This window comes from Poecilia reticulata, linkage group LG3 (assembly GCF_000633615.1).
Source record: "Poecilia reticulata strain Guanapo linkage group LG3, Guppy_female_1.0+MT, whole genome shotgun sequence".
Classification (NCBI taxonomy): Eukaryota; Metazoa; Chordata; class Actinopteri; order Cyprinodontiformes; family Poeciliidae; genus Poecilia; species Poecilia reticulata.
The window spans coordinates 20,283,706-20,307,516 of NC_024333.1; the positions used below are offsets into that span (position 1 = coordinate 20,283,706).

The window sequence follows — 23,811 nt, forward strand, 5'->3', positions numbered from 1 at the left end:
TTTTTTTTTTTTTTTTTTTTTTTTAGTTTTTACTTCTGCGATTTATGAAGTCGAATGTCTGATCTGATCATCTGATTTATGCTGACATAAAGAAACTGAGCGTCACTCACAGGAAGTTTCTCCACTTTACAGATTTCTGCTTTTCTCTTTTGTTTGACTGTTTTCATTCGATTCACAGAAATCAGACCTGAGGTTGTTTTTTTTTTCCTGGCGTTTTTAGAATGGATGCCTGTTAAGTTTACATAAAATATGCAGGCGTATCAATAAAATTTACTTTCTTTGCATCCCAGAGTTTAAATGTCAGATTCTGCATAAAAAGAAAAACGACAAAAATGGGAATGTTGTAGAGAATGAGTGTCTCATACAGTTTTACGCCCAAGGACGTCGGGAGGAAGAAGTTTAACCAGTGTCATTAACTTCACAGCATACCAAGTTAATACTAGCAGAAAAAGTTCATTTAGGTCCACGTCAAATAATTATCTTTAACATAAACACATATCCTCTTCAGTCGTAAACAGTAGATTTTGTTTAATAATTATAGGACAGGATAAAAACTCATTTCAGCTGAATGTTCAGTCAAGATGAAACTTTCTGCCCAACTTTTGGTTGATGTAGCAGTGAACATTTCTGTGTGCAGGTGTTTATAAAAGCGTTTCTACTTCTGCTGAAACGTTAAGTTAGGTTATTCTAAATTTATCCTGCAATTCAAAATCTCAGATTTATTTCATAGCAGATCTGGTGTTAATATAGTTTTTTGTTTTTATTTTTTAAATTTTATTTAAATGTTTTTATTTTTATTCAAAAGATAGAAATATTTTTAAAAAGCAGCTTTCATTTTAATAATTTCTTCTGTAAATTGAATAACGGTGTTAATGCCAGGCTACCAGAATCTTTGCTTAATCATGAGAACATGGCCATAATGTTGGCAGGATGAAGATGCAATTTTGCCAGAAAAGTGTTAAAATTGCAAAGACAAAAGTCTTTTTAAGATTTTTGAGTTATTGAGATCTGACGTCGGTTCCTGTGGCTCTTTCTTCAAAATGGATTCAGTCATTTTCTCAGTCGTTTCAAAGTCCTGCTGAAAATAATTTGATACTGATGAGTTAAGATACTAAATCACAACTTTACAAGGTGCTCAACGTTCCTCATTTTATTAATTTATTGAGTAGAACTTCTCATAAAATTATTTCTTTTATTCTTTTAATATTACGACTTTATTCTGGTAAAGTTCTGAATTCACGCTCAAATTATTTACACTTTGTTTTACGACCTTTATTCTTGTAATATTGTAGCTTTTACTCTTGTAATTTAAAAAAAACAAAAATCTTAGCCTGGCCCTAATATCCCACCATAGACTCGACCAGAATTCAAAGTTGAGATAAATAAATAGAAAATGAAATGCTTTAGTTGTGCTGACATCACTGAGTTATCGAAACCCAATGGAAAAAAAAAAATCAAACTTGATTTTATTAGACTAATTGATTTATCACTCGGCCTGATCACAAACCCTGACCCTGTTCTGTCCTGCGACGCCTCGCCCCTGCAGGGCGGTGGTTGAGGGCCTGTGGCTGCGTTTCCAAGGCGAGCAGGTGGAGGTGTGTGTTCGCCGGGAGCGCAGGAGGAGGATCCTGCAGACTCTGGTGTGGTTCGTCGTCACCCTCGTCCTCGCTCTCTTCATCCCGGACATCGGCCGCGTCATCTCGCTGATCGGAGGCCTGGCGGCCTGCTTCATCTTTGTGTTCCCAGGTAACGCTGCACGTCCTGCGCTCACGTTCAGGTCGAAGTGGAGCTTAAATGTCTCATTATGTCTCTTTAACTTCACAGGTTTGTGTTTGATGCAGGCCAAACTTTCAGAGACGGACATTCGAACTACAAGGTGAGGCTGATTATTTTCTGCAAACATTTGTTTTTACATATATGGGTAAAACAAATGTATATACTTGGTTGTAGGAAAATGGACTCATGCATGTTCTTTAACTATTTCGGTGATTAAAATTAAACACATTTTGTATAGCTACATTACAAATAAATAATCTTAATGATTGAGCTGTACCTGTATGCTTTGGTGTGTTACTCTGCAGTATTTTTCACCTACAGTTGAATATATCAGAGGTTTTGGCTCTTAAAACCATTTATAGTCATACATTTACAATTCAGAAGACTGAAGTTTAATTTTAACTTACATTTCCATATAATGAAATTTGTGGTCCAAATTGCCCATGTCCTATTGTAAAAAATAAATGTATTTGACTTCTACACCTTTTGATTTAAACTTCTTAGTAACTGTTAATGATGTGTATTTATTTTTTATAATTTACAGATAATTAACACCAATATTTATGCAGATAAAGCGGCTTTTAAATATGTGATTTTAGTTATTTTATGAGCTCTGCCTTTGCGTTTTGACGTTTTCCAGCTGGCATTTATTGGTGATCCTTGGCGTTGCCATGGTAACGCTCGGAGCCTTCATCTTTGGCCTCACCACGTCCAACTCAATCTACCAGGATGTCGTGAACTGAAAAGGATCCCGTCTGCGGAGCCAGCTCTTTCCTCCGTAACGAGAACCGTGCTGCTACTTCGGATCGAATTGGGTTGGAGAACCACTATGGACAGATTTTAGTTTTTTTTTTTTTTTGTTTTTGTTTTTTCTCAGTGAAGTTTAAAAACTGCATTCTTTTTCTACCATTATCTGTTTCCTGAAGGAATCAGACTGATTTTTTTTTTTTTTTTTTTAATCCCCGCCGCTCAACTCTGCATGAATGACGCCTGTCTGGTTTACAAGAGCAGAAGGACTTTGATTGGAGGGGTTTTATAATCAAATTGATTTTTTTATTTTTATTAATTGTACCAATTTGTGAGTTTTACCCTGCATGTCGCCATTAATCACTGAAAATTTGACGATGTTTCCATCCTACGCCATCATCAAATCCAGGTGCTGCAGGTGGATGAAAGGTGAAGCATTTTGCTTCAGCGCTCAGCCAAAGTTGAACTGTGGGGGCGAGACTAATGTACATTTTAAACTGAGTAAATCATGTATTTATTTAGATTTTTTTGTTGTTGTTTACTTTGGACTTGACTCTTAAGCTGACGTGGAACAAATTAAGCTTCTGTCATCAGGGCAGACGATTGCACTGGTGTCTAGAATCGGTCCACACGGGTCGGTGTCATGTTCAACTTGTTCCTTTTTTTTACTGACCTGTTAAAGAGGTCATCTGAATCATTTGTGACACACTGGCCCCTGAGGACTGGGGCTGGAAACCCCTTGTAAGAGCCAGTTTAAGAAATTAACTTAATGTGTCAGGAAATCATGTTTACTGTGGAAAAACGAGGGAAAAAAAACCCTCAAACGTTCGGCGCCAAAAGGTCCAGACGTCTGCTTTATAACTGCAGCTCTTCTTTTACATTTAAAGGAAGATGTAGTAAATGTTAGGAAGACTAGTGTATCAGCTCTGAAGTTGTTTTTTTTCCCCTAAAATGTAATTTGTAAATGAGGGAAAACACTTTTTTGTAAACTGCATTTGTTTTGTTGCAATCTAAGCCAAAAATGTTGTGCTGTATTTATTTAAACTGTCATCGTTTCCATCTTTTTTCATATATATATATATATATATATATATATATAGTTTTGTGCCTAAGCATTTGGGATTTTTATCTACATATTTCCCAGTGCACTTTTTGGTGCTTCATCTGATTTATTACAGAAAAATTAACACTAATCAAATATTAATCTGTCAGACATGTTTTTATTTGGAATTACTTGGAAAAACTTTCAAAGCAATGAATTTAAAGGCATGTGAAAAAATGTGATAAACCCATTAAAACTGTTAAGTACAAAACTCCTTAAGCCATTTGGTGTTATACAGTGTCATGTCAGTCTTATTCACACCCCTTCAAAATTGTGTAGAAAGGGGCTGGCTTTGGTACTTTAGCATTCCCCATTTAAGGAGTAATTTAACTTGGTTTATACAGTAGGATTAAAAGCCTCAGCAGCTTCATTTTCACACAATTTATAGTGATGGTGTGAAAATGAATAGCCAATTATACCATTATAAATGTTCCTTTTTAATAAGTCAAATTCTCAATGCAGCTGTATTTCAATAAACTAGTTATTCCAGTTAAAGTGAAATTTCAATATATAGTTATGGCCTATTTTTTTTTACATCAGCTTTTCAGAAAACTAAGATTTACAGCCTACACTTGGTAAATTTTTCATTGTGTCCCTCATCTGCACTGAGTCAGCCAGAACCTGACTTCAAATGAACTTCGTTTCATAATCTACAACAAAATCTGATTACTCTGTGTGCCTTTTTCCACTGTTTTCCTTCCACTCAGCTTTCCATTATATTCCAAGGACCTTTTGATTACCTTTTTGTGGATGCAATCTTTCAAGTCAGCTGTTTTTTTCCCCCCATAATTTTGCAGGTATGTTTAAACTATAGGCCTCAAGTAATTTCCTGAATTTTTTAGTTTTATTAGCTGAAAACCATAATTACATGAACAGGAAATTTCTATCGCTACTTAATGAGTACATAAGTTTCCCTTTTAGATTTGACTAAATCCAAAAGATTCACAAAACTTGGAGGGCAATGACAATTTATAGCAAAACTTAGTCATTGCAATATTGTTTTTCATGTGACAATGCAGAGTTCATACATTTTAAAAGTCAGATAATTAGAACTTTAAATAATGTTAAATTAGTGCAATTAATTTATGCTCTTAAAGCCAGAGCAACCAAGTGTGACCCTTAACTGCAGTTCATGACTTTACATGTTTTTAGCTTCATTTTAAATATTGTAGGTTGGGTCCCAAACATTCAATGACTATTTACTCAGCAGTGCCCATTAAACTTTGCTACATTTTTCCTGGATTTAAGCCAAATGTCTGAGTACCTTTTCTAGACCCAAAACAAATTGCTTTTTCCATTTTATTAAAATATTTCATGTTAAGTTTGTTGCCGAGGAGATAAAAGAATTCATAAAATTGTGTTTAAGCAGAGCGGGATTTAAGACTCCTGCAGACTTTTAATTTTGCTGAAATTTAATTTTGACACCAGTTTGGACTGATTCAAAGAGTTTCCATCTTCACTTTTCCAACTCCAAGTTGTTGGTAAATTTGAATGGTTTCCTCTTCTCTCCCCATTAAGATGCATCATTTTATAGCAGAAATAGGCTCAGTTTGAATACAATTTATTTTCAGTTACATGATGAGGATTACATCTTCCCTTTGCTCTGGACTGTTACAGTCCTGCCATAACAAAACAAAAAAACAAACTACAAATTTATTCCCATTTTTCCAACAAAGAAATAAAAAAGCATATATGCAAGAACCCACCACAAGAAAAACTCGTATGTCAAACATGAGGTTAGTTCGCCTCCACAGTCTTTAGGCACGGTAAATGGATTTTCCCCGAGATGAAAAATGGAGTGCAGGTTGCCAAATGCATGTTGCCTCCATAGACTCAGTATGGTCCATTTCCTATGAAGGACTGAAACATGTGGAGAGCTTGACCCGGCGCCCACTGAGGAACCATGTGGCCGGCGCCCTGAAACACAGGAAACGCAACATCTGTGACCCTCGCCGAATCAGGACGCGTTTTCATGCAAACATCAGCGCTTACCTTCACCGTCAGAAAAGTGAGGTTTCCAAACTGCTGATAGAAACCGGCAATCTGGTCATCATGGATCCAGGGCTGGTACTTGCTGGATGCCTGTAGAGATTTTAACAGTGAAGAGGAAAAACTTAAAGCCGTGTTCTGAAGAACATCTCCGGGCTCGTTTGGTTTAAATCATTTAGAAAGAAACTTATCCACGCCTCATTACGACACACTTGGATCACTGCAACTATATGGACTAATATTCTTTACAACATCTCCAAATGATTCAAAACACTGCAGCTCGGCTGGAACCTGGAAACCTGAGCTTCTCAGACCAATTTTAAATTTCTTTTATTGGTTTTTAAAAGTTGTAAATGGGTTAGCGCAGACTTATCTCCAGGATACTCTTCACTACTATTCCATTTCCAGAAAGCTTTGATCAAATAACCTGCTCTGACACGTTTCCAGACTAGAAGAAGAGAAGAGACCCGGCATTTGCCGCCACTGCTTCGAATCTATGGAACAACTTGGCCTTCAACATTAGATCTTCAGAGTCTGAAACATTTAAAGCTCATTTTTATTCTCTGGCGTTTACATAAAGGTCTGACATTGTATTCTACTTGTCCCGTTCATTGCGTTTTACTCCTGTGCGTTTTTTGTAACCAGGTGTTTGTGATTACTGTACACCACTCTGGCATAGTTAATAGCTGCTCTTTAAATAAAATTGACCATCTCTGTATATTTTCTGTCATTTTTGGAACTCCATATRACGTTGCCTGAATTTCCCCTCTGTGGAACAAAAATAAATTAAAAGCCAATTCTATTCAAAGCCACAGGGGGGAAAAAAAAATGAAACTAGTGAGCAAAAGTGACGAAAGGCTGGTGACTTCAATCTCAGGCATTAATGCATAACAAATTCACTCTGAAGTACGCATCACCAGTCCTACAGTGGATGGATCAGAACTCAGCCTGACGAGCAAATGAAGTCTCCTCGACAGGTGAACTACCTCAACGCTACCACTAGGGTGTGCCAAAGCTCTACAGAAAACAAAAACGATTTACTCAACTCCAGCTACATTTGATCTTTATAATCAAGAAAATGTGCACATATTTTGTTACACTTAAAAAGTTGTGCATTTAAAGATTTAAATATTTTCAGAATGCACCTCAATGCCGAGGTCCTCCACAAACCACTGGTCTCCCAGGAAGTTGCAGGCCATGTCGGTGTCTCCGTTGTAGACGAGCGCTCGCAGGCCCAGCGAGAGAAGCTTCAGGTAAACCTCCTTCATTGTGGGGTACACCATCATGTATTGTTGTTCAACGACGTCACTGCAACAAGGACATCTAATCAACAAAAACTATCTGAAAACAATTCACCGTGGTTCCACCTGGCGTTGCAACTAGTGATTTGGAAATCAATTATTCTATCGATTACTTGGATAAAAAAAAAAGGCACATTTAGCAGATTTTTCATTTACCTTTTTTATGCATCAGAAGTACACAAAAGAAAATGCATGCATTATTGTCTGAAAGGCAACAACACAGCATTCCTTTAGTGAGCGCATCTGCAGCAAAAAATTTATTTCTACCATCAACATATGAAAAGCTCAGCTCTTTCTACCCGATGTGACATCGAACAACATATTAACTGAAATGATTTTATGCAAAATGAGCTCAGAGACTTTAAGATTTTGAACCAGGTGAAGCTAAAACCAGAGTTCTGGATAGAACACATTTTCAGACATGGGTGGGAGRGATGTTTTTCCCCTTTTGCAGTTTTGTCTTTACTGCTCTTAATGTGTTCCTTCAAATGGTCTATATACTCAATTTAGCAATTACCACGTTAGTTGACAATAATGGTTTCATCAAGATTAATCAAGTTCCATTATTGCCGTCACTTGTAAAAAATAAAATAAAAAATCATAGTTGAAAGAGTAAGCAAAACCTCATGTTTTATTTTAAAACTGCAAGTAACTTATGTTCCCGTTTGCATCGATCTACCTGCAGATGTCCCAGGGTGGCAGAACGTCTGGGATGTGCAGCGCTTTCCTCACGTCGCCTCTGTTCAGCCAGTTTCCCTGAGCCGTGCTGTTGATGCAGGGAGGAACGTCCCCCAGAAACATGGAGGACTTCTTGACATCTGGAAGCTGCATTCAACATAGACATGTAATGTCACATGACATTAAATAGAATCTGATGAATTCACAGACAAGTGATTGAAATGCAGAGCACCTTGAAGCTGGACAGGTTTTTCCTGTAGCTCCTGAACAGAAGACTCATGGCTCGCTCGTATCCTTTGTGGTGCGCTCTGAGGCCCTCGCAGTCCAGGTAGAGGGCATACACGTTGAGTCCACTTTCATACACGATACCAAACGCCACGTTCACCTAAACAATAAACGGCAAATGTTAATCTTCATTTTTAGAAGACCAGAACGTTCCCGCAGGATCGTCGACACATACCAGAGTCACGCATTTGTCGTTAGTGTTGTTGTAAAAGTTACAGCTTTTCTCATCACAGCAGTTTATGTTCAGATCACGCCACAAACTGCACATGAAGCACAAACAAACATCAACGATCTGTAAAAGAATTGCTGTCACATGACAGAAACCAGCTATTTAAAAAAAAAAAAAAAAAACCTGAATTTTTTTAATGCGTTTCCAAGTCAGATCAAGTTCATAGAGTAGGAAATATTTAATTTCTGCAATTAATGCATTCTCCCCAAAATAAAGGAATTTTCCAATTCCAATGCAATAATCCATTTGCAACCTGGAAAATATATCTCAGGAGTGAAATGGTAGACAAAAAGGCATTTTAACGCTGGGAGAACAATTGCACAAGGTAATTTTAACAGCGTAGACACATTACAGGCAAGTAGAAACAAGCTTTGACTGAACGACGTTACCTAGTAACTAAACAAGACCAAAGTTCAGGCAGAAATTTTCTCCCGATACTCATTTGAAGCCACTTAAGATTGTCATTTGTTCTTGGACTAAAACACATTTGGTAACATGGATTTCATCCAATTAGATTGGAGGACAATAAAAAATTTTTTTAAAAACCCAGCAAACTGAAGAGTAATGCTTATATTTCCATTAACATTAAAGTGATACTTTTATTCAATTATTAAACAAATATGTTCCTGAACTTCTGCATGGTAAAACGGTTGAGGTTCATATACTTTTGTACAATTTCTTAAAAACTAAAAGAAAGAGTTGCTTACTCTTCTCCAAACAGGCCATGATAATAACCGAAGTAGATCAAAGATTGGTCATTGAGTGCAAAGCTGCTGAGACCGTTTCCCACTGCAAAGCCCTGAAAAGACAAACATTAAAATATTCAATTAATAAAAGCTCAACTTTCCATCTCTGTCCGTTTTTACGATAATGGTTTGGAATGAATAAAAAAACATTTTTTATAAAGTTGGATAGTATGTCAACTTTTTTTTGATTACTTTTATAACTAAAATGAAACATTGTTAATCACCATCATTTTTAGAATTTTACAGCTTTTGACCCATAAAATATAAGTGAAGGTGATTGATAACCACAACTATTGGTTGAATATTAATGCCATTTCTGCAAAGTCAATTTAAACAAAAACYATCATCTTTGTTTTTCTCCCTCTTCAATCATTTAAGGGACAAATATCCTTTAGCGTTTTTCTGTATTTTGTTTCATCTGTGATGAGGATCTCAAAGTCTCAATGAGGACAAACAACTGATTGAAGATATTTTTCAATATAAAGAACATGCTTCTCAATAGGTTGACATTTCTGTATTAAATATCTTACTGGTCATTTGCAGCGTTGACATTTCTTGCTGCAAGCAATAATTATGAAAATTAAATAAATCCTTGAAAACATTTCACTCCGAGTAATTAATCTACTTCCACTTCTTGAACTTTTCCACGTTTAATTTTCTTTGCCTGCAGCAGCTGACCTTGAAGTTGATCTTAGCCGTTCCCGTCGCCACACGCAGACTCAGCGTCGGAGCGTAAACGCCTCCGTAACTCTCCCCAAAGATGAAGAACTCGTTCTGAGTAAAGTTCGGGAACTTGGCAAAGAAACTCTGAAGGGCTTTGYAATTATCGTCAGCAACCTGAGAAAAACATTTGCAGTCTGAAATTATCTGTAAGCTTTCCATTTGGTCCAAGCAAGAGAAACAAACATACCTCATCATCATCTGTGGCATATTTTTTACTGTCAGAATAAGAGTACCCGACTCCTGCAGGAGACTCCAGGTACAGCACATTGGCGATCCTGTTCCAGCTGAATTTGTTCTCGTAAAGCGTGGCTCCATCGTCATTTACCTGCAAATAAGAGGCTAACCATTTAAAGTCTGTCTGAATCAAGAGTGCACAGACGCAGTCAAGTTCAAGACTAGAGCTCACATGAAACGGCCCGTTCTCTGACAAGAATCCGTCCAGAGAGCTGCAGCCGGGCCCGCCGTTCAGCCACAGAACCAGGGGGTCTGTGGCCGGATCCCTCTGAGAAGTCACAAACCTGCAGAACAAAGAAATTAACCACGGCACACACAACATGGAAGCCAGGATTTATGCATTTGATCCGCAACAAATGAAATGGGAAATGCGCAAACTTGTGACAAGAAGCAGAACCAGCAGAAAAGTGATCCAAAGTGATTCCTTTCAACTTTGGATGGAAAAACTGCTAAAAACCAGCATGTGTGCATTATAGGTTAAAGAAATCTGCCATTAAGACAAGCATCACATGGTCTTTTTTTAACCACAAAAATAAAATGTTCCAATCAAGAAAGTCATTTTACTCTGTTCCAAACCCAAATACAGAAGTGAAATACTGGTGTTACAAAAGCACATTTTATATAACAGGAATATGTTCCTAGCTCTTGACAATTTTTATTTAGTAGGAGCTTGTAAAGGTTGTGGTTTTCTGATTCAAACAAATACAAAATATCCCCCCCTCCCCAACATCACTAGAAAGTTACAACTGTTGCATACAAATGAAAGATTGCAACTAAAGATCTGCAGCTGGGAAATTCAATCAATAGAAAGATTGTCTTTATTCAACCCTCTGAGAGTTTAGTTCCCATTTGAAGCAAGAAAACGGATGAAAGCTGTCAGTTATTTATGAGCAACTTCTTAGCCCTTGTGGTTTTTGTTACTTTCAAAACATTCCAGCTCTGAGAGGGGAAGTTCAAAGTTGAGCTTAGTCAAATATAAACGTGTTGCTTTCAAACCATTTTTGGCTTCAGCTACAAGTGCATTTTAGTTTGTTGCATGCATTCCACTTTGGGTACTGCAAAGTTTTTCTTTTGATATAAAAATTAAAGTAATTTTTCTCTCTTGTTGCATTTAGGACAGATAGCATTTTTTCCATCAGTCTTGAACTTCCAGTGCTTTTATTTACAGAGAAAAGTGTAAAATAAGTTTATCTTGAAGCATGCCAACAACAAGCTCAACTATTAATTTTCAACATCTTCTCTTCCCTTCTGTTAAACTTTACCTCAAAGTATTTTAAAACAATCGACTAGAAGAACGATATTGGTGGTTATTGGTGTTGATGCAGACCGTTTTCACATCGATACTGAAGGTGGGGATCATTAAAAATTCCTCTCAAACATTTACACAACATGTCACTCCAGGTTTCAGCAGTTCAATCAGGTAATTGATTTCCTGTCCTGAGCCTTTACTGCAAAATGAAGGAGTACCTTGTTGGTATCCCACAATCAGCTGTGGTTCTGGTTCTCACTTCCTGATGTTGAGAAGCTTTATTGTATTGATTATATTTTTTCGTGCTGTGAAAATCCCTAAAGACTTGCATCAGCTTTTACCCTCATCTTCACTTCTTTTAGTTAATCTTCAAAGTAGCTGAAGAAAAAAAAAAAAAAAAAAAAAGACTCAAAACCAGAAAGTTAGGTTTTTCAACAGCACAAAGCGAGGCGACTGAAAATCTCGCGGCAACTAAGAGATTGTTTTAAATATGAAAGAAGAAATAATCTCTGTAATTTAAGATCTATATCTTTGCAAATGACATTCAAGTATTTTAATCAACCATTTTCCCACCATCAGGCAGTCAACGAAGTCCCTTACCAATAATGGAGAAACTTCACATTATTCCCAGTTCCTGCCTGCAGGTATCCAGACCACTGACGGTAGTTGGTTTTGAACGTCATGCCCGGTAGATGAGTGACCTCATCGGGGGCGTACTGAGCCCGGGCGCCGAGCTGAAAGACGGACAGCAAACACAGCAGGAAACCGCCGGCTTGCATCGCTGGACCTCACCTGTGTTTCACACAGAAACCTCAGACACTGAGACGAAGATAAGAGCTTCCTGCACGGAACAACACCAAGATCCAAACTCAGCGTCATATGACTGCTGCGGAGTCACGTGATCACTGCGTGCTTGAATACGGAAACAGCTGAACACCATTATAAAATTAGGTAAACATGCTACAGGTGGTTGTGTTCATTGTGGTCAAATTGAAGCGATAGAGCATATTTTCTTGGACTATAATAAAAAGAGACATTAATTAGAAAATTAAATGAGAGTAAGAGCAAGTTAGGGGTAGGACAATTTCTTCAAAGATGAGGATGTAGATATGACCAACAATTTGGGTCAATGAGGAAAACACAGACTTGTTATTCCTTTCTTAAAACAAAATTAAATTAGGTGCTATTCATTAAAAAAATGCTTCTTCATATTTTGAATTAAAGTTTGATGAGATTTCAAATCCACAACAAAGACATCTGGAAACACAATTGATGGAAGATGGTGACTTATTTTTTTTCTTTATGAATACTTTCTTTGGCCTTTTCACGGTCAAGTTGTAACACAGAGATGTCTTGGAATAAAGGCAATAAAGAAGAATATAATACACAGCTTATATGGTGTTTTCTTTTGAGCACTCTTCAGATAAGACATAACTTTACTCATCTCAGACCTTGGAAAAAGAAGGCTAAAAATAATTTCCTGAGTGATGTTTCCACTTAAAAACACAATCATGGGGCTTATCAGTCCAAAACCTAAAACAAAGAGCAGAGATAAAGAGATCAGTCTGAGCCACAAGGATTGATAAGTGGACACAATAGCCTCAGATAAAGTTGTGCTACAAAATTTAGCAAGAAAAGATAATCAATTTCTAAGATTCATTACATTTTTACTCTAATTTTAACATTAAGATGCTTCACAACCTTCCATTTATAAAAATATAAATAATGTCTGATATGTTTTGTACTGGGGCTGCACAGTGGCGCAGTTGGTAGAGCTGTTGCCTTGCAGCAAGAAGGTTCTGGGTTCCATTCCCAGCCTGGGTCTCTCTGCATGGAGTTTGCATGTTCTCCCTGTGCATGTATGGGTTCTCTCCGGGTACTCCGGTTTCCTCCCACAGTCCAAAAACATGACTGTCAGGTTAATTGGCCTCTCTAAATTGTCCTCAGGTGTTAGTGTGGGTGTGCATGGCTGTTTGTCCTGTGTGTCTCTGTGTTGCCCTAGCTGCGACAGACTGGCAAACTGTCCAGGGTGACCCTGCCTCTAGCCTGGAACGTCAGCTGGAGATGGACACCAGCAACCCCCCCCCGACCCCACCGAGGGACAAGGGTGTAAAGAAAATGGATGGATGTTTTGTACTGTTTTTATTGAAGCTAAAATCATTTTTCTAATCTAAGAAGAATGTTATAGGAGCCACATTCCTTTACACAAAAATAATTTAGACTTTAGTCACAGGTTTCCTCACTATTGACAGAAAATAAATATTTTGAAAATAGAAGCTATTTTATTTGTCCACTTACAGTTTTCATGTACATCTAATGTAAATACGTTCATGAGAAATGACTATATTTAAAAAGAGGTTGAGCTTTTATTTTGAAGGCAGCAGGAAGCTTCGTATCACAAAACAAGACACGTTCACACGGAACAGTAGTTAAAGACGGACTTTACATCAAGAAATTAAACTACAACATTCACCAACATTTCTAACCTTTCTATCTTATGTAAAAATTGCTGTCATAAGAGTCGCCATCTTTTTGCCTGTACATGAAAGTGCTTCCGCTAAGAAGTCTTGCAAAAATAAAGTTTTGCTTGGAACTACGTTGGTTCTAGTTTCTTAAAAACAGAAAAGGTAAGCGCGTAATTTAGTTGTCTTTATAAATTTTCTTTCATATAAGTTTATCAGTAACATTACAGCACAATTTCGAAGAAAACATACACAGGAAACCCGACTGGGGTTTTATTTTGAAGGACAACATTCCGGTTGTTGGCACCGCGCAGCTAATTCAAATCGTGTTTGTTTGATTTTTCTGTGCAGCAGAATGAATTCTGAAGAAAGTCCAGAAAAAGAAATCTTTATTTCGAGACAAAACCTCAAAGCTAAGAGGATTCCCAAGAGCCTGAGCCTCCTGACTCAGAGGTTTGTCAGGCTGCTTCAGGAGGCCGAGCACGGGGAGCTGGACCTCGGGCACGTACGTTGAACATTGAACGCAACATGCCCCAAGTTTAAATAGTCTGTGTTGAAGGTCATTTTAAACTAACTTTGTTCATTTCTTTTTGTCTAAATTTGCTAACTACTTTTATAATATTTCATTCAACATTAAAGTCTAGATTGTCTGCACATTGTGTGTAAGGCTTTTACATTCTTAGAAACAAGGAAGGAGGCTGGAAATTTCCAATAAATAAATGGGATTCCAACTGCAGTCCACACTTTGGGAATCCCCACAAGCTCTTGAATTTACTTTTCTTCACAATTATCTCCATTCTACAGTTGTTCCTGTTGCTAGTACAGCTTTTTCTACCATACTCCTTCCACTCAACTTTCCAGTTTTATGCGTGCATTTGTGATCAGCCAGCTTATTTAGCAATGATTTTTGGGAGCTTATCTTCCTTGTGGAAGGAGACAATGACTGTTGCACAGCTGTTAAGTCGTGATTGTGTAGGCTGTAGCCTCATATTTCAGTGTGTCATTTCTTTTATTGGTCTCATGTAATATTCAAGATTACCTAAGTTTGTATTTTTATTAGCTGCAAGCCATGATTATTAGTAAAAGCAGGAATAAGTACTTGAAATATGTGACACTTTGTAATAAATCTATATGTTCTATGGGTTTCAGGTGTTAATATAAATTAGTGAATAGTACTCTATACACCTTTTTAAAATTTGCTATTATTCACCCTTTAACCAGTTTTTCTCTATAGGTGAAGTGTAGTAATGGTTATATTCAACACATTTGAAAAATATTTTAAAATCTACTTATTCAGTAACACAATTCACTAAGTGGAACATGGCGTATATAATTATTTTTTTAAGGCATCGTTTTGCTTTTATTATGATAATTTTCCACTTACAGCTCATTTAAATTTATTTTACATCAGACCAGTAAAACATCATTTTGATACAGAAATATTGGCTTATTGAAAAGTATGTTAAATACCTGTAGGAAGGTTATTTTCAACACATTAGAAAGCAATTTTATTCTTATTGAAAATGACTGAATGTTTACATCTCTTAGTATTTATCTCTGGGGTGCCTTTAACATAGTTTTGTTTGTTTTTAACTTGTACTATAAAAAACACAATGTTGAAATTGTAAAGAAATCTGACAAGCTTTTCTTATCAGATTTGTTTTTCTTTTCTTCTTTCTTTGTCCATGTTCCATATTTAAAGTATTTGTCATAAATGTACATTGGATTTTTTTTTTAAATTCACGTAAAGTGTTCTAAAAGTTTACATCAAGTCAAAAAATTTACAAGAACTGCTGTTCATGAATTATCTTCAGAAAACATTTAAATATTTTTTTTTTTTTGCTAATGTAATTAGAAAAATATTTTTGATATCTTTCAGGCATTCAAGGTTCTGGCTGTGAAACACATCAGAAGAATCTACGATATCACAAACGTGCTGGAGGGCATCGGTCTTATTGTCAAAATATCCACGCGCCATGTGAAATGGGTGTACGTTTTTACCTCTTGTTGGTTTGCACATTAGGATTGCAGAGCAAAACAGAGTCTATATAACAGCTTTACACATTCTTTTTGGTTTACAAGAGGGACGCCTCATGACAGCAAATTCATGAACCTGAACTCTGAGTTGAAGTACTTGAAGTGGAAGGAATCCATACTGGACCAGCAGAGGATGTTGGTTGAAGACGTCATCAGGAGCCAAACAGAAGAATGGAAAAAATATCCTTTTTGTAGCAGTTTATGCATATATGTTGGCTTTCAATATGTTTCTTAATTTCTTTTGGCACCGCAGTGATCAGATTCAAACTAATCATGTGTGACGCGTTGATGCTGAACTATATTGCTGATCAATATTTCTTGACTCCAATCAACTCTGACCTATGTAACCAATGAAGATGTCTGCAACTGCTTCAGTGGTGAGGCTGGGCTTTTTTATGCCTTATTTGTTTTAAAGGGGTTAAAGGGTGATTAGGTGACAGTACATGATAGTAACTCGAAGTTATGTATGAGAGAACATCCGGCTTTGTTTTAAAACACTTTGCACATTATAATAAAGGATTATAAGAAGAAAATACAGTTGAGGGGGCTGCTACTTTACCCTGTGCTGCTATAGTTACCTGACCTATATTGCTCTGGTAAAATATTTCAAATATTTCACTCTAGTGAGCCAAATCAAATATCACTTTTTATCCAGATTCTCTGCAACAATGGACCAAGGCCATTAAACTTTTACTGCTTGGAAAAAAAACCAAGCACATCCTGTCCGTAGTATGTGTTTGATGTATGACATTTCAAGGACGTATCAACTCAGGGTGTCATCTAAAGCTCCCACCAACTAATGCAACATCACATAATGATGAGGATGGACATATAGCATCCGACCAAAACCTGCTCTCACAGGTCGGCACTGAGGAGGCTAACAAGAAAATCAAGGGGAATATCTTTTAGACTGAAGAACATTGTTAAAGCAGCATGAGTCAAGTAAGGTTCAAAACCATTAAAGTTGCATGAGGGTTAAAAAGTCAGCCTCTCTGCAGGGATCCGTCATGAAGTGTCCTTCAAGTTTAAATCAGAGGAAGAGAAAGTTGCTGTGAATCCGGAGGCTTTGGTTTGGCTCAGATTCAACCTACAAGGCTTCAAAATTCAAAGGCAGGGATTAAATATTTAAAAAGCTCAGCTGATTTTGACATAAAAGTCCTCAAATGTTTGATAATGTAATTATGAGTTCTGAATAATTGAAGTTTTATTGTTATCTACACAGAATGAGTTGATGTTTAGCTGATTCGCCAGTTAGCTGGAAGAATATAGCAGCGCAAGGGGCAAAAAGAAACTTTCTTTTTTGCTTTAAATTGCATAAAAGTTATCATAATTATCTAATTTCCCTCCAGGTCACATTATTTTGGCAGTGCAAGCACCACCAGGCACCCAGCTAGATGTTCCCATTCCCAAAGCTGTAAGTTCTGCTTCATTAGGAATCCTTATTGCTTCCTCTGTCCTTGATGCCTTTCATTCAGATGAGATAATGGCTGTATCTTCCTCCAGGTCCCAAACTGCCCGGCAAAGTATCAGATCTATCTGAAAAGCATCGGAGGGCCCATAGATGTCGTCCTTCTTAACAAGAGAACTGTCAGCTCTGCTCTCGTCGTACTTCCAGTCCCACCGCCTGAAGAAATTTTGCAGTTTGCCAAGTCAGCAATATCTGAAAATAAAGAAAACAATGATGGACTCTGTGAGGCATCAGCTTTTATCACAAAAAGCACTAAATCTGAATGGGGAGCCGAGCAGGACGTGCAGCAGATTCAAGAATCCTCTTTTATAAACGCTAACCCCAACAAAACAGATGAGTCTGCATGTGAGTATCAAACGTGTTCATTCACCTTGAAACTTTTCATTTAGTCAGTCCAAACTTAAACATTGCTGTATTTCATTGGTATCTCTTGTAATGGATGAACATAAAGTAGTTTATAGTTTTGAAGTGGAAGGAAATGAAGTTTCAATTGTTCTACAAATAAAAGCATAAAATATTTTTTTTTTACTTCATCCCCCACTTGAATCCATACTTTTTACAACCACCTTTAAATGTGATTACAATGCAAGTTTTCTTGGACTGACTTTTTAAGATTGCCAAATGGATTTAGATTGGAACTTTGACTAGGTCAATTAATCATATGAATTTCCTCATCCTGGAAGGCAAGCTTCGGTCTCGGCATCACATTTTTTGGGGATTTTAGCAGGTTTTCTTTGAGGGCTGTCCTGTATTTATCTCCATCAATTTCTCATTACCTGTGACCATAAGAACAGCAATCCCAAAGCATGATGACTCCACCACCAGATTTCACATTAGAGATGATTTATAGCATTTTACATTTAAGGCAGAAAGTTCAGCTGTGCTCTTATCTGACCAAGCCACACTGTTGTGTCGTGCACGGCTTGTGGCAAACCGGAAACACGACTTTCAATTAATTTCTGTAAAATGGGGCTTTCTGTGAAGTTGTCTGTTCAGCAGATTCTCCCCTCTGAGCTGTTTATCGCTGCAGCTCCCCCAGAGTTGTCATAAGCTTCTTGACTAATTCTCCCATTAATGGTCTTATCTACAAGCATCTTAGCTGAGGTGAATGGGAATGTCTCGGGTATTCTTGGAGTTACTACATAGTAGTTTCTGTTTTTAATTGTAAATATATATTATATTAATATATATTTCTATATGTGAAATAATCTGTCTGCTGTGTTTTTGTCTACCAAACCTGTGACAGCTTCACAGGCCACCTAGATTTATACTGAGATTTCATTACACACATGTGAACTTCAATTCCTACTTCCCTGAATTATGAAGACAATTATTTGTCCTAGGATTTATTTAAGGCTATCAGCGTGAAGGTGACTGAATTCATGAAAATGTCACTCACTGCAGATTTTGTATGTTAAAATATATTGATATAATTTTCCTCCAACTATGGAATTGTGCACCTCTTAGTAACGTGTAAATGTTTTATTCTTAGGTCGAAACATTTCAAAAGAACTACAGAATCACGTAGATTCATCCAAAGGTTGGACTTGCTGTTATTGAAGATATATTGATTAAAGTTTGCCTATTGACTTCATATAAATTTAACATGCCGTTTTTCTTTGTTAGAAGTAATGGATGCCGATCTGTTCACCCAGTTCATTCGCTCCAAAGGTGAGTGTCCTGTAGTTTTTGTTTATGTTTGTATTTCTTGCATATTGTTATTTGCATTAATTATGTTTGCTTCTTTCTCAGTGTTCCCTCCAGTCGTCCAGCTGTCCACATCTCCGTCTAAGGCGTAACGGCCACTCTAATCAGGATGAGAGTTACCTGGTTGATATCCCGTTGTGCTGTTTTTTGGCATCAATGCCTACATTTCTTCATGGGCAATGTTTTATGATGTTTGGTTTAAGTATTTTTTTGTCATTAAATAAAGTTTGAATTTCATTACAGAAACTGTCTTAATTCAGTTTTAAAAGCTTTCACTGACATTGTTTTCTGCAGGGTGAATTATACAGCAGAAGTATCAGATCTCATGGTCTCAACATTTACATCATCTGTGTTTGGAACTTCTTATACAAGCTTTATTCTGTCTATTACCATCAAAACTAACTGATGGGAGTGTCACTCTGCTGGGATCGGTATGTTCATAGACTTTAAAATTATGCAGTCAAAAAATGCCRTAACTCAATAAATGACAATATCAAAAATGTGACAATTATCTGCTTTGGTTGGAAATGAAACATAAACAAATAATGCCTCTTAAAATATTAAAATATGAAACCTCTATCTCACTAGTTATTTCATGTTTGCTACAGTACATCATGAATTTATTTTACTCTGTCAGCGTTACTCATCAAAGCCGACGGGGGGTGCTAACACTACTCTTGTCTACTTGTGCAGTAGATTTAATATCCTGGTTAACCTAACAAATGTTATTCCTGTTTTTGTTATTTATTTTATGGTAATAGCACAGACAGTATGAAACCCAAACTTATTGAAATGATTCTATATGATTTTACATCAAATGAGCAACCAGTTTTTGGTAATTAACATTTAATTTAGCTCAGTAATTAACTCAAATAACTAGGGATATATGTATTTATCCATTACATGTGCTTATTACCAGTTTGATTTCAAACATGTTAAATATCTAATAATTAAAAAAATAAAATTTCTGGTACATTTGGCACTCTATACATTTTCACAAATTGCAGGTTTAAGAGAAACATACAGAAAAATCATAAAAATTTTTGACCAACAAAGTGGAGAAGTAGAAACAAAAAGAAAACATAAATTTGGAAGACAAATAAAGCACTTTTTGTAAATGTATGCAAAACAAATGTAAAGCAAGACTTTTATAACCGCCTTGTTTCCACATGAGCTTTATTCACTACATTGACGAAACATAAAAAAGTAAAATTTTCTTACGTTTTTGCGTTAAAAAACATGTAAGCTAGAAATGTATTTAAATAGTAGTTACTTCCGCATTCACGGCGTTGTTGCTATGGGAACCTTAGTGTAGACCATTGGAGTTGTACCTGCTGACCGCTGTTGTTTATCTTAAAAACATAATCCAGAAATCACCTTTCCGTCATCGTTATCGACTCTAAACGAATTATGGTAAAGTGTTTTCAAATATGTTTTTTTTAATTTACGAATTACTTACCGTGAATTAAAATGTTTTAATTTAAATACCGAATGTAGTTTGTAAATTGTTGGTAACAGCTACGGCTTTCTCCGGAAATGCTAGGTGTTAGGCTAATAAGCAAAACAAAAATGATTATGGCGTTTCCGTTTAAAGTAGCTCAGGAGCTATAAAAGTTGGATCTTACACTTCTTTTTGTCTTAACAGCCGCCCAAAAAGGATGCCAAAAAGAAAAAGGCGGAGGCGAAGCCCCCTACGCTAATAAATGGCCTCACCAAGGAGGAGATATCGAGGGAACAGGTTAGGTTATAATTTAAATGTTTTAAAGTATAGGTTTGAACCCCATCTGTCTTTTCAATACCAGTTAAGACAGTCCTCTTTACATCCTTGTTTTGGGTTTACATACTTTTCCCACATAGAATAATGGCAGCGTGTTTGGATTGTTTACAGCGAAATGTTGTCTTTCAGATAGAAGAGCATGTTGTGCGACTTCGTGAGGTGCTGGACAAAGAGAGGGAGGAGAGGAACTACTTCCAGCTGGAGAGAGACAAGATTAAGTCCTTTCGAGAAGTTACTGACAGAAAACTAGAGGAGGTTAAGGCTGAACTTAAAAACCTGGAGAAGGCCATAGAAGACGATGAGGCACATCACCTAGTGGGGATTAAGGTAACTTTAATGCTCAAATACTGCAGCTGCTCACAAATAGGGCTGAATTTATATTTATATTTTTACAAAAGTAAAAAGTCACCTGTATGTACTGTGTGCAATCTTATGTTTGCAAAGAGCTGTTTGGAAGTCAATAGTAGTTATTATTTCACATACTATAGGAGACATTCTTCCCTATGATGATCATTTATGATTGAAAACAATTAGCTGGTTGAAAATGACTTTTTTCAGTCTGCAGCTTGAAGTACATAAGAATACTTAATCTTCTTTATGAATAACAGCCACCTAAAAGGTGCCACCACTTCCAGACATCGCATAGAAAAGAAAAACATTTAGCCCATATAATTATGGTGTATTTTGAATGAAAAAAAAACTGGATAGATTTTCCATTGTATGTAGCTTCATTTGATATCTTTCCTTCCAGGTCTTTAAGCAGAAGATGAAGCACCTCCTGTGTGAACACCATAACACAGCCACCGAGCTGGAAGCAGATATTGCAACCTCGAAAGATCTGCTGGAGGATGAGCAGAGTCAACTGGAGGCAGATCTGTATAAGGAAATGATGAGCATCCTGGTTGAGATGCAGGAGTCCAGCTGTGAAGACGTTTTCAAAGAGCTTCTGCTGGTTGGTCCTGTGCAGAATGACATTAAAACACCTCGACATTTCTGACGCGCGCTTCAGTGTTTTCCATTTCTCCAAACAGAAACATGAAGAAGAAATGACTGCAGCTAAAGAGAAGTGGGAGAGACGTCTGAGAGGTGAGCAGCTAATTTACCACACAGTTCTGTATTTCATGGTGTCGGCAATATAATGAGCTACATCTCTGGTTCATGTTCAATCAGAAACTGCGGTCAGAAATAAGACAGAGATACAACAGCTGGAAAAGGAACACGACAACATAATGAAAAGTGTGACATGTGAGCGAGAGCTGCTCTGGAAAAGCCACTTTGGCAATCTTAACGAAGACATTGATAGATGCTTAAGCGACGCAAAAGATCTTATTAGCATGCTGAGCAAAGAAACAGGAAAAGAGATCGCAGCTCTTAAGGTAAAGAGTGTGTAAATTCAACTTTACACACACATACTTCTTACAAATTTTTTTAGATTTCTCATTTGTTGCAGCTTTAATCTTGATGTGTGCCTCGGTGTGGTAATTTTTGTATTTAACTCCCATCATTTTTTTCTCATTATAGGAATGCAGAGATAAAAAGGACTTGGAGCTGAAGAACATGAAAGAGGAATTTTATGCTCTTTTGAACGAAAATAAAGAATTTGCAAAGCGTGTTGCAAAAACCGAGAATGAATATAGCCGTCTTGAAAGGAGATCAAAATCCTTCTCACAGTCAGAGGTTGTGTTGATGATTCTTTTTGTAACTGGTTGCTGTTAGGATTGTTTTGTTTTACGGTGTTTATTGCTACAATGTGTTTCACAGGGTGATTTAACAAATCCTCAAAAAGAGATCCTGAAAGACAAGAAGACAGAGTTTGAAGACTTGCAAGAGCAATTCAAGAAGGTAAAAGCTTTTTTTTATTTTTTATTTTATTTTGATGTCTAGAGTCTAAGAAACATTCATATGACTGAAGTTGTTTTTAACCTTTGTGTAGCTTCAGATTGAGATGGCGGAACTGCAATCGTCTATTCCTAAGAAAATTTATATTGCGAAGAAACAAGCAGATCTGTCTCTCAGGCCTCTGGAGGACGAGCTGGCGGCTCTGAACGACCATGTGGAGAAGATCCAGGCTCAGCTCCACGCCTTGTTCTCAGCCTCTAACCTGGACCAAACCGCTGTCACTGAAATCACTCACAAAGTCGAGGTAATGTTGTAAACGAACACCTTTGGTGGCTACTCTTTTAAGTTCCTCGAGAATGTTTACAAAAGCATGACAAAAACACGTTTGCTTGCAGAAAGAACTGGAGATCAGAAATTCTGCTATCAAGAAACTGAAGCATAAAAAATATCTGATATCAACGGTCAGTCGTGTGTGTATTTGAGGAAATGAGAGCCTTGCATTTGATCACGCTGTTGCATGATGGTTTGATTTGCATCAGTGTCTTACAAACCGATCATGTGAGTTTTTGACTTGTATTCATGGGAGATAAATGTGTGTCTTTCAGGCTCACACTGCCGCGCTGGAGAGGGCGCAGGGCCTCATCGCGATGTAAAAAAGATCTTGAAGAGTCCTTGATTTCCCACACAAGTTGCTAGATTACATCTGGTTAGATTTAAAACGTGTTCATTCTTTTATTCTTGGTTTAATTTTTATTTTTAGTTACTCTTTGACAATAGAAATATTGATTTGGGGCAGGGAATCACCTTATCAGAAGGAATTTAAAGCCAAACATTCAATAATGACCCCCTAAAACAGCTCTGTGACCAAAGCTACCCTGTTGTAATGTTTTTGGTGAAATAAATTAAAATAAATCTTACTAGGTGTTTACAGTAAGTTGCTTTATAATAATAAAGGTGTAGGTTTATCAAGATTTGGCTTGATAAAGGGATTTCAGTAGTTGACTAAACCAATCAATAATAGCAGCTATGAAGTATAAACTGTTTTTGATGGCATTTAATCCTTGCAACCTAAGGACGTAAATGGACTGCAGTCACATAATAGACAAAACCTTATTTAATAGGTTATATACAATATAGCTAAATAGTAAGCTTATAACCCAGTTTACTGGGCTTATAACCAAATGTTATTTATAAAATCAAATATTTTTATGTGATTTTAGTAAGATGAAATGGGATTTTTGCTATTGGCTCCCTCTACATTTTTGTCCTTACTTAAAGTTTTTGTTCTGTAACTCAACTCACTGACATTATATATTATTTACACACAGACTAATGATTTTACACTGTCATTTCTGTTAATTGTGATGATTTTCTGCTCACAACTGATGAACTGGCATCCAAGATTAGATTACTACGTCAAACCAATTAAATATACATACACACACATATATATATATATATA

At 36.7% G+C, this 23,811-nt stretch overlaps 3 protein-coding genes across 3 annotated transcripts in view; 2 read left to right on the plus strand and 1 right to left on the minus strand.

The window, feature by feature from the left end:
• Positions 1–5,170: 5,170 nt before the first annotated feature.
• LOC103462555 (lysosomal protective protein) lies at positions 5,171–11,942 on the minus strand. Its single transcript, XM_008405429.2, has 11 exons — positions 11,660–11,942; positions 9,983–10,094; positions 9,764–9,901; positions 9,532–9,690; positions 8,815–8,906; positions 8,054–8,138; positions 7,826–7,978; positions 7,595–7,740; positions 6,760–6,922; positions 5,618–5,707; positions 5,171–5,542 (listed from the first exon to the last, which is right to left on the minus strand). Exons 1-11 carry the CDS (start codon positions 11,836–11,838, stop codon positions 5,459–5,461), a joined length of 1,401 nt encoding a protein of 466 aa, XP_008403651.1. The 5' UTR covers positions 11,839–11,942; the 3' UTR covers positions 5,171–5,458.
• Positions 11,943–13,824: 1,882 nt separating this feature from the next.
• On the plus strand, positions 13,825–18,973 carry LOC103462556 (transcription factor E2F4-like). Its single transcript, XM_008405430.2, has 9 exons — positions 13,825–14,026; positions 15,401–15,510; positions 15,604–15,738; positions 15,892–15,935; positions 16,908–16,972; positions 17,062–17,371; positions 18,519–18,566; positions 18,653–18,697; positions 18,779–18,973. The coding sequence occupies exons 1-9, from the start codon at positions 13,877–13,879 to the stop codon at positions 18,823–18,825; spliced, it is 954 nt and encodes a 317-aa protein (XP_008403652.1). The 5' UTR covers positions 13,825–13,876; the 3' UTR covers positions 18,826–18,973.
• An 875-nt stretch (positions 18,974–19,848) lies between these two features.
• LOC103462558 (growth arrest-specific protein 8-like) overlaps positions 19,849–23,811 on the plus strand; it is a 5,019-nt gene continuing 1,056 nt past the window's right edge. The window contains exons 1-11 of the mRNA XM_008405437.2: positions 19,849–20,146; positions 20,379–20,471; positions 20,640–20,837; positions 21,262–21,462; positions 21,542–21,596; positions 21,681–21,886; positions 22,032–22,187; positions 22,272–22,352; positions 22,444–22,653; positions 22,745–22,810; positions 22,955–23,055. Coding sequence (XP_008403659.1) covers positions 20,144–20,146; positions 20,379–20,471; positions 20,640–20,837; positions 21,262–21,462; positions 21,542–21,596; positions 21,681–21,886; positions 22,032–22,187; positions 22,272–22,352; positions 22,444–22,653; positions 22,745–22,810; positions 22,955–23,002 — 1,317 coding nt within the window. The 5' untranslated portion in view covers positions 19,849–20,143 and the 3' untranslated portion in view covers positions 23,003–23,055. The remainder of the gene's footprint in view (positions 20,147–20,378; positions 20,472–20,639; positions 20,838–21,261; positions 21,463–21,541; positions 21,597–21,680; positions 21,887–22,031; positions 22,188–22,271; positions 22,353–22,443; positions 22,654–22,744; positions 22,811–22,954; positions 23,056–23,811) is intronic.

Bases quoted from the DNA above. Each gene is read 5' to 3' on its own strand.
- LOC103462556 (XM_008405430.2), top strand. From the start codon at position 13,877: ATGAATTCTGAAGAAAGTCCAGAAAAAGAAATCTTTATTTCGAGACAA. The intron at 14,027-15,400 runs GTACGTTGAACA...GATATCTTTCAG, and splicing joins GGGAGCTGGACCTCGGGCAC to GCATTCAAGGTTCTGGCTGT. The intron at 17,372-18,518 runs GTGAGTATCAAA...TTTTATTCTTAG, and splicing joins CAAAACAGATGAGTCTGCAT to GTCGAAACATTTCAAAAGAA.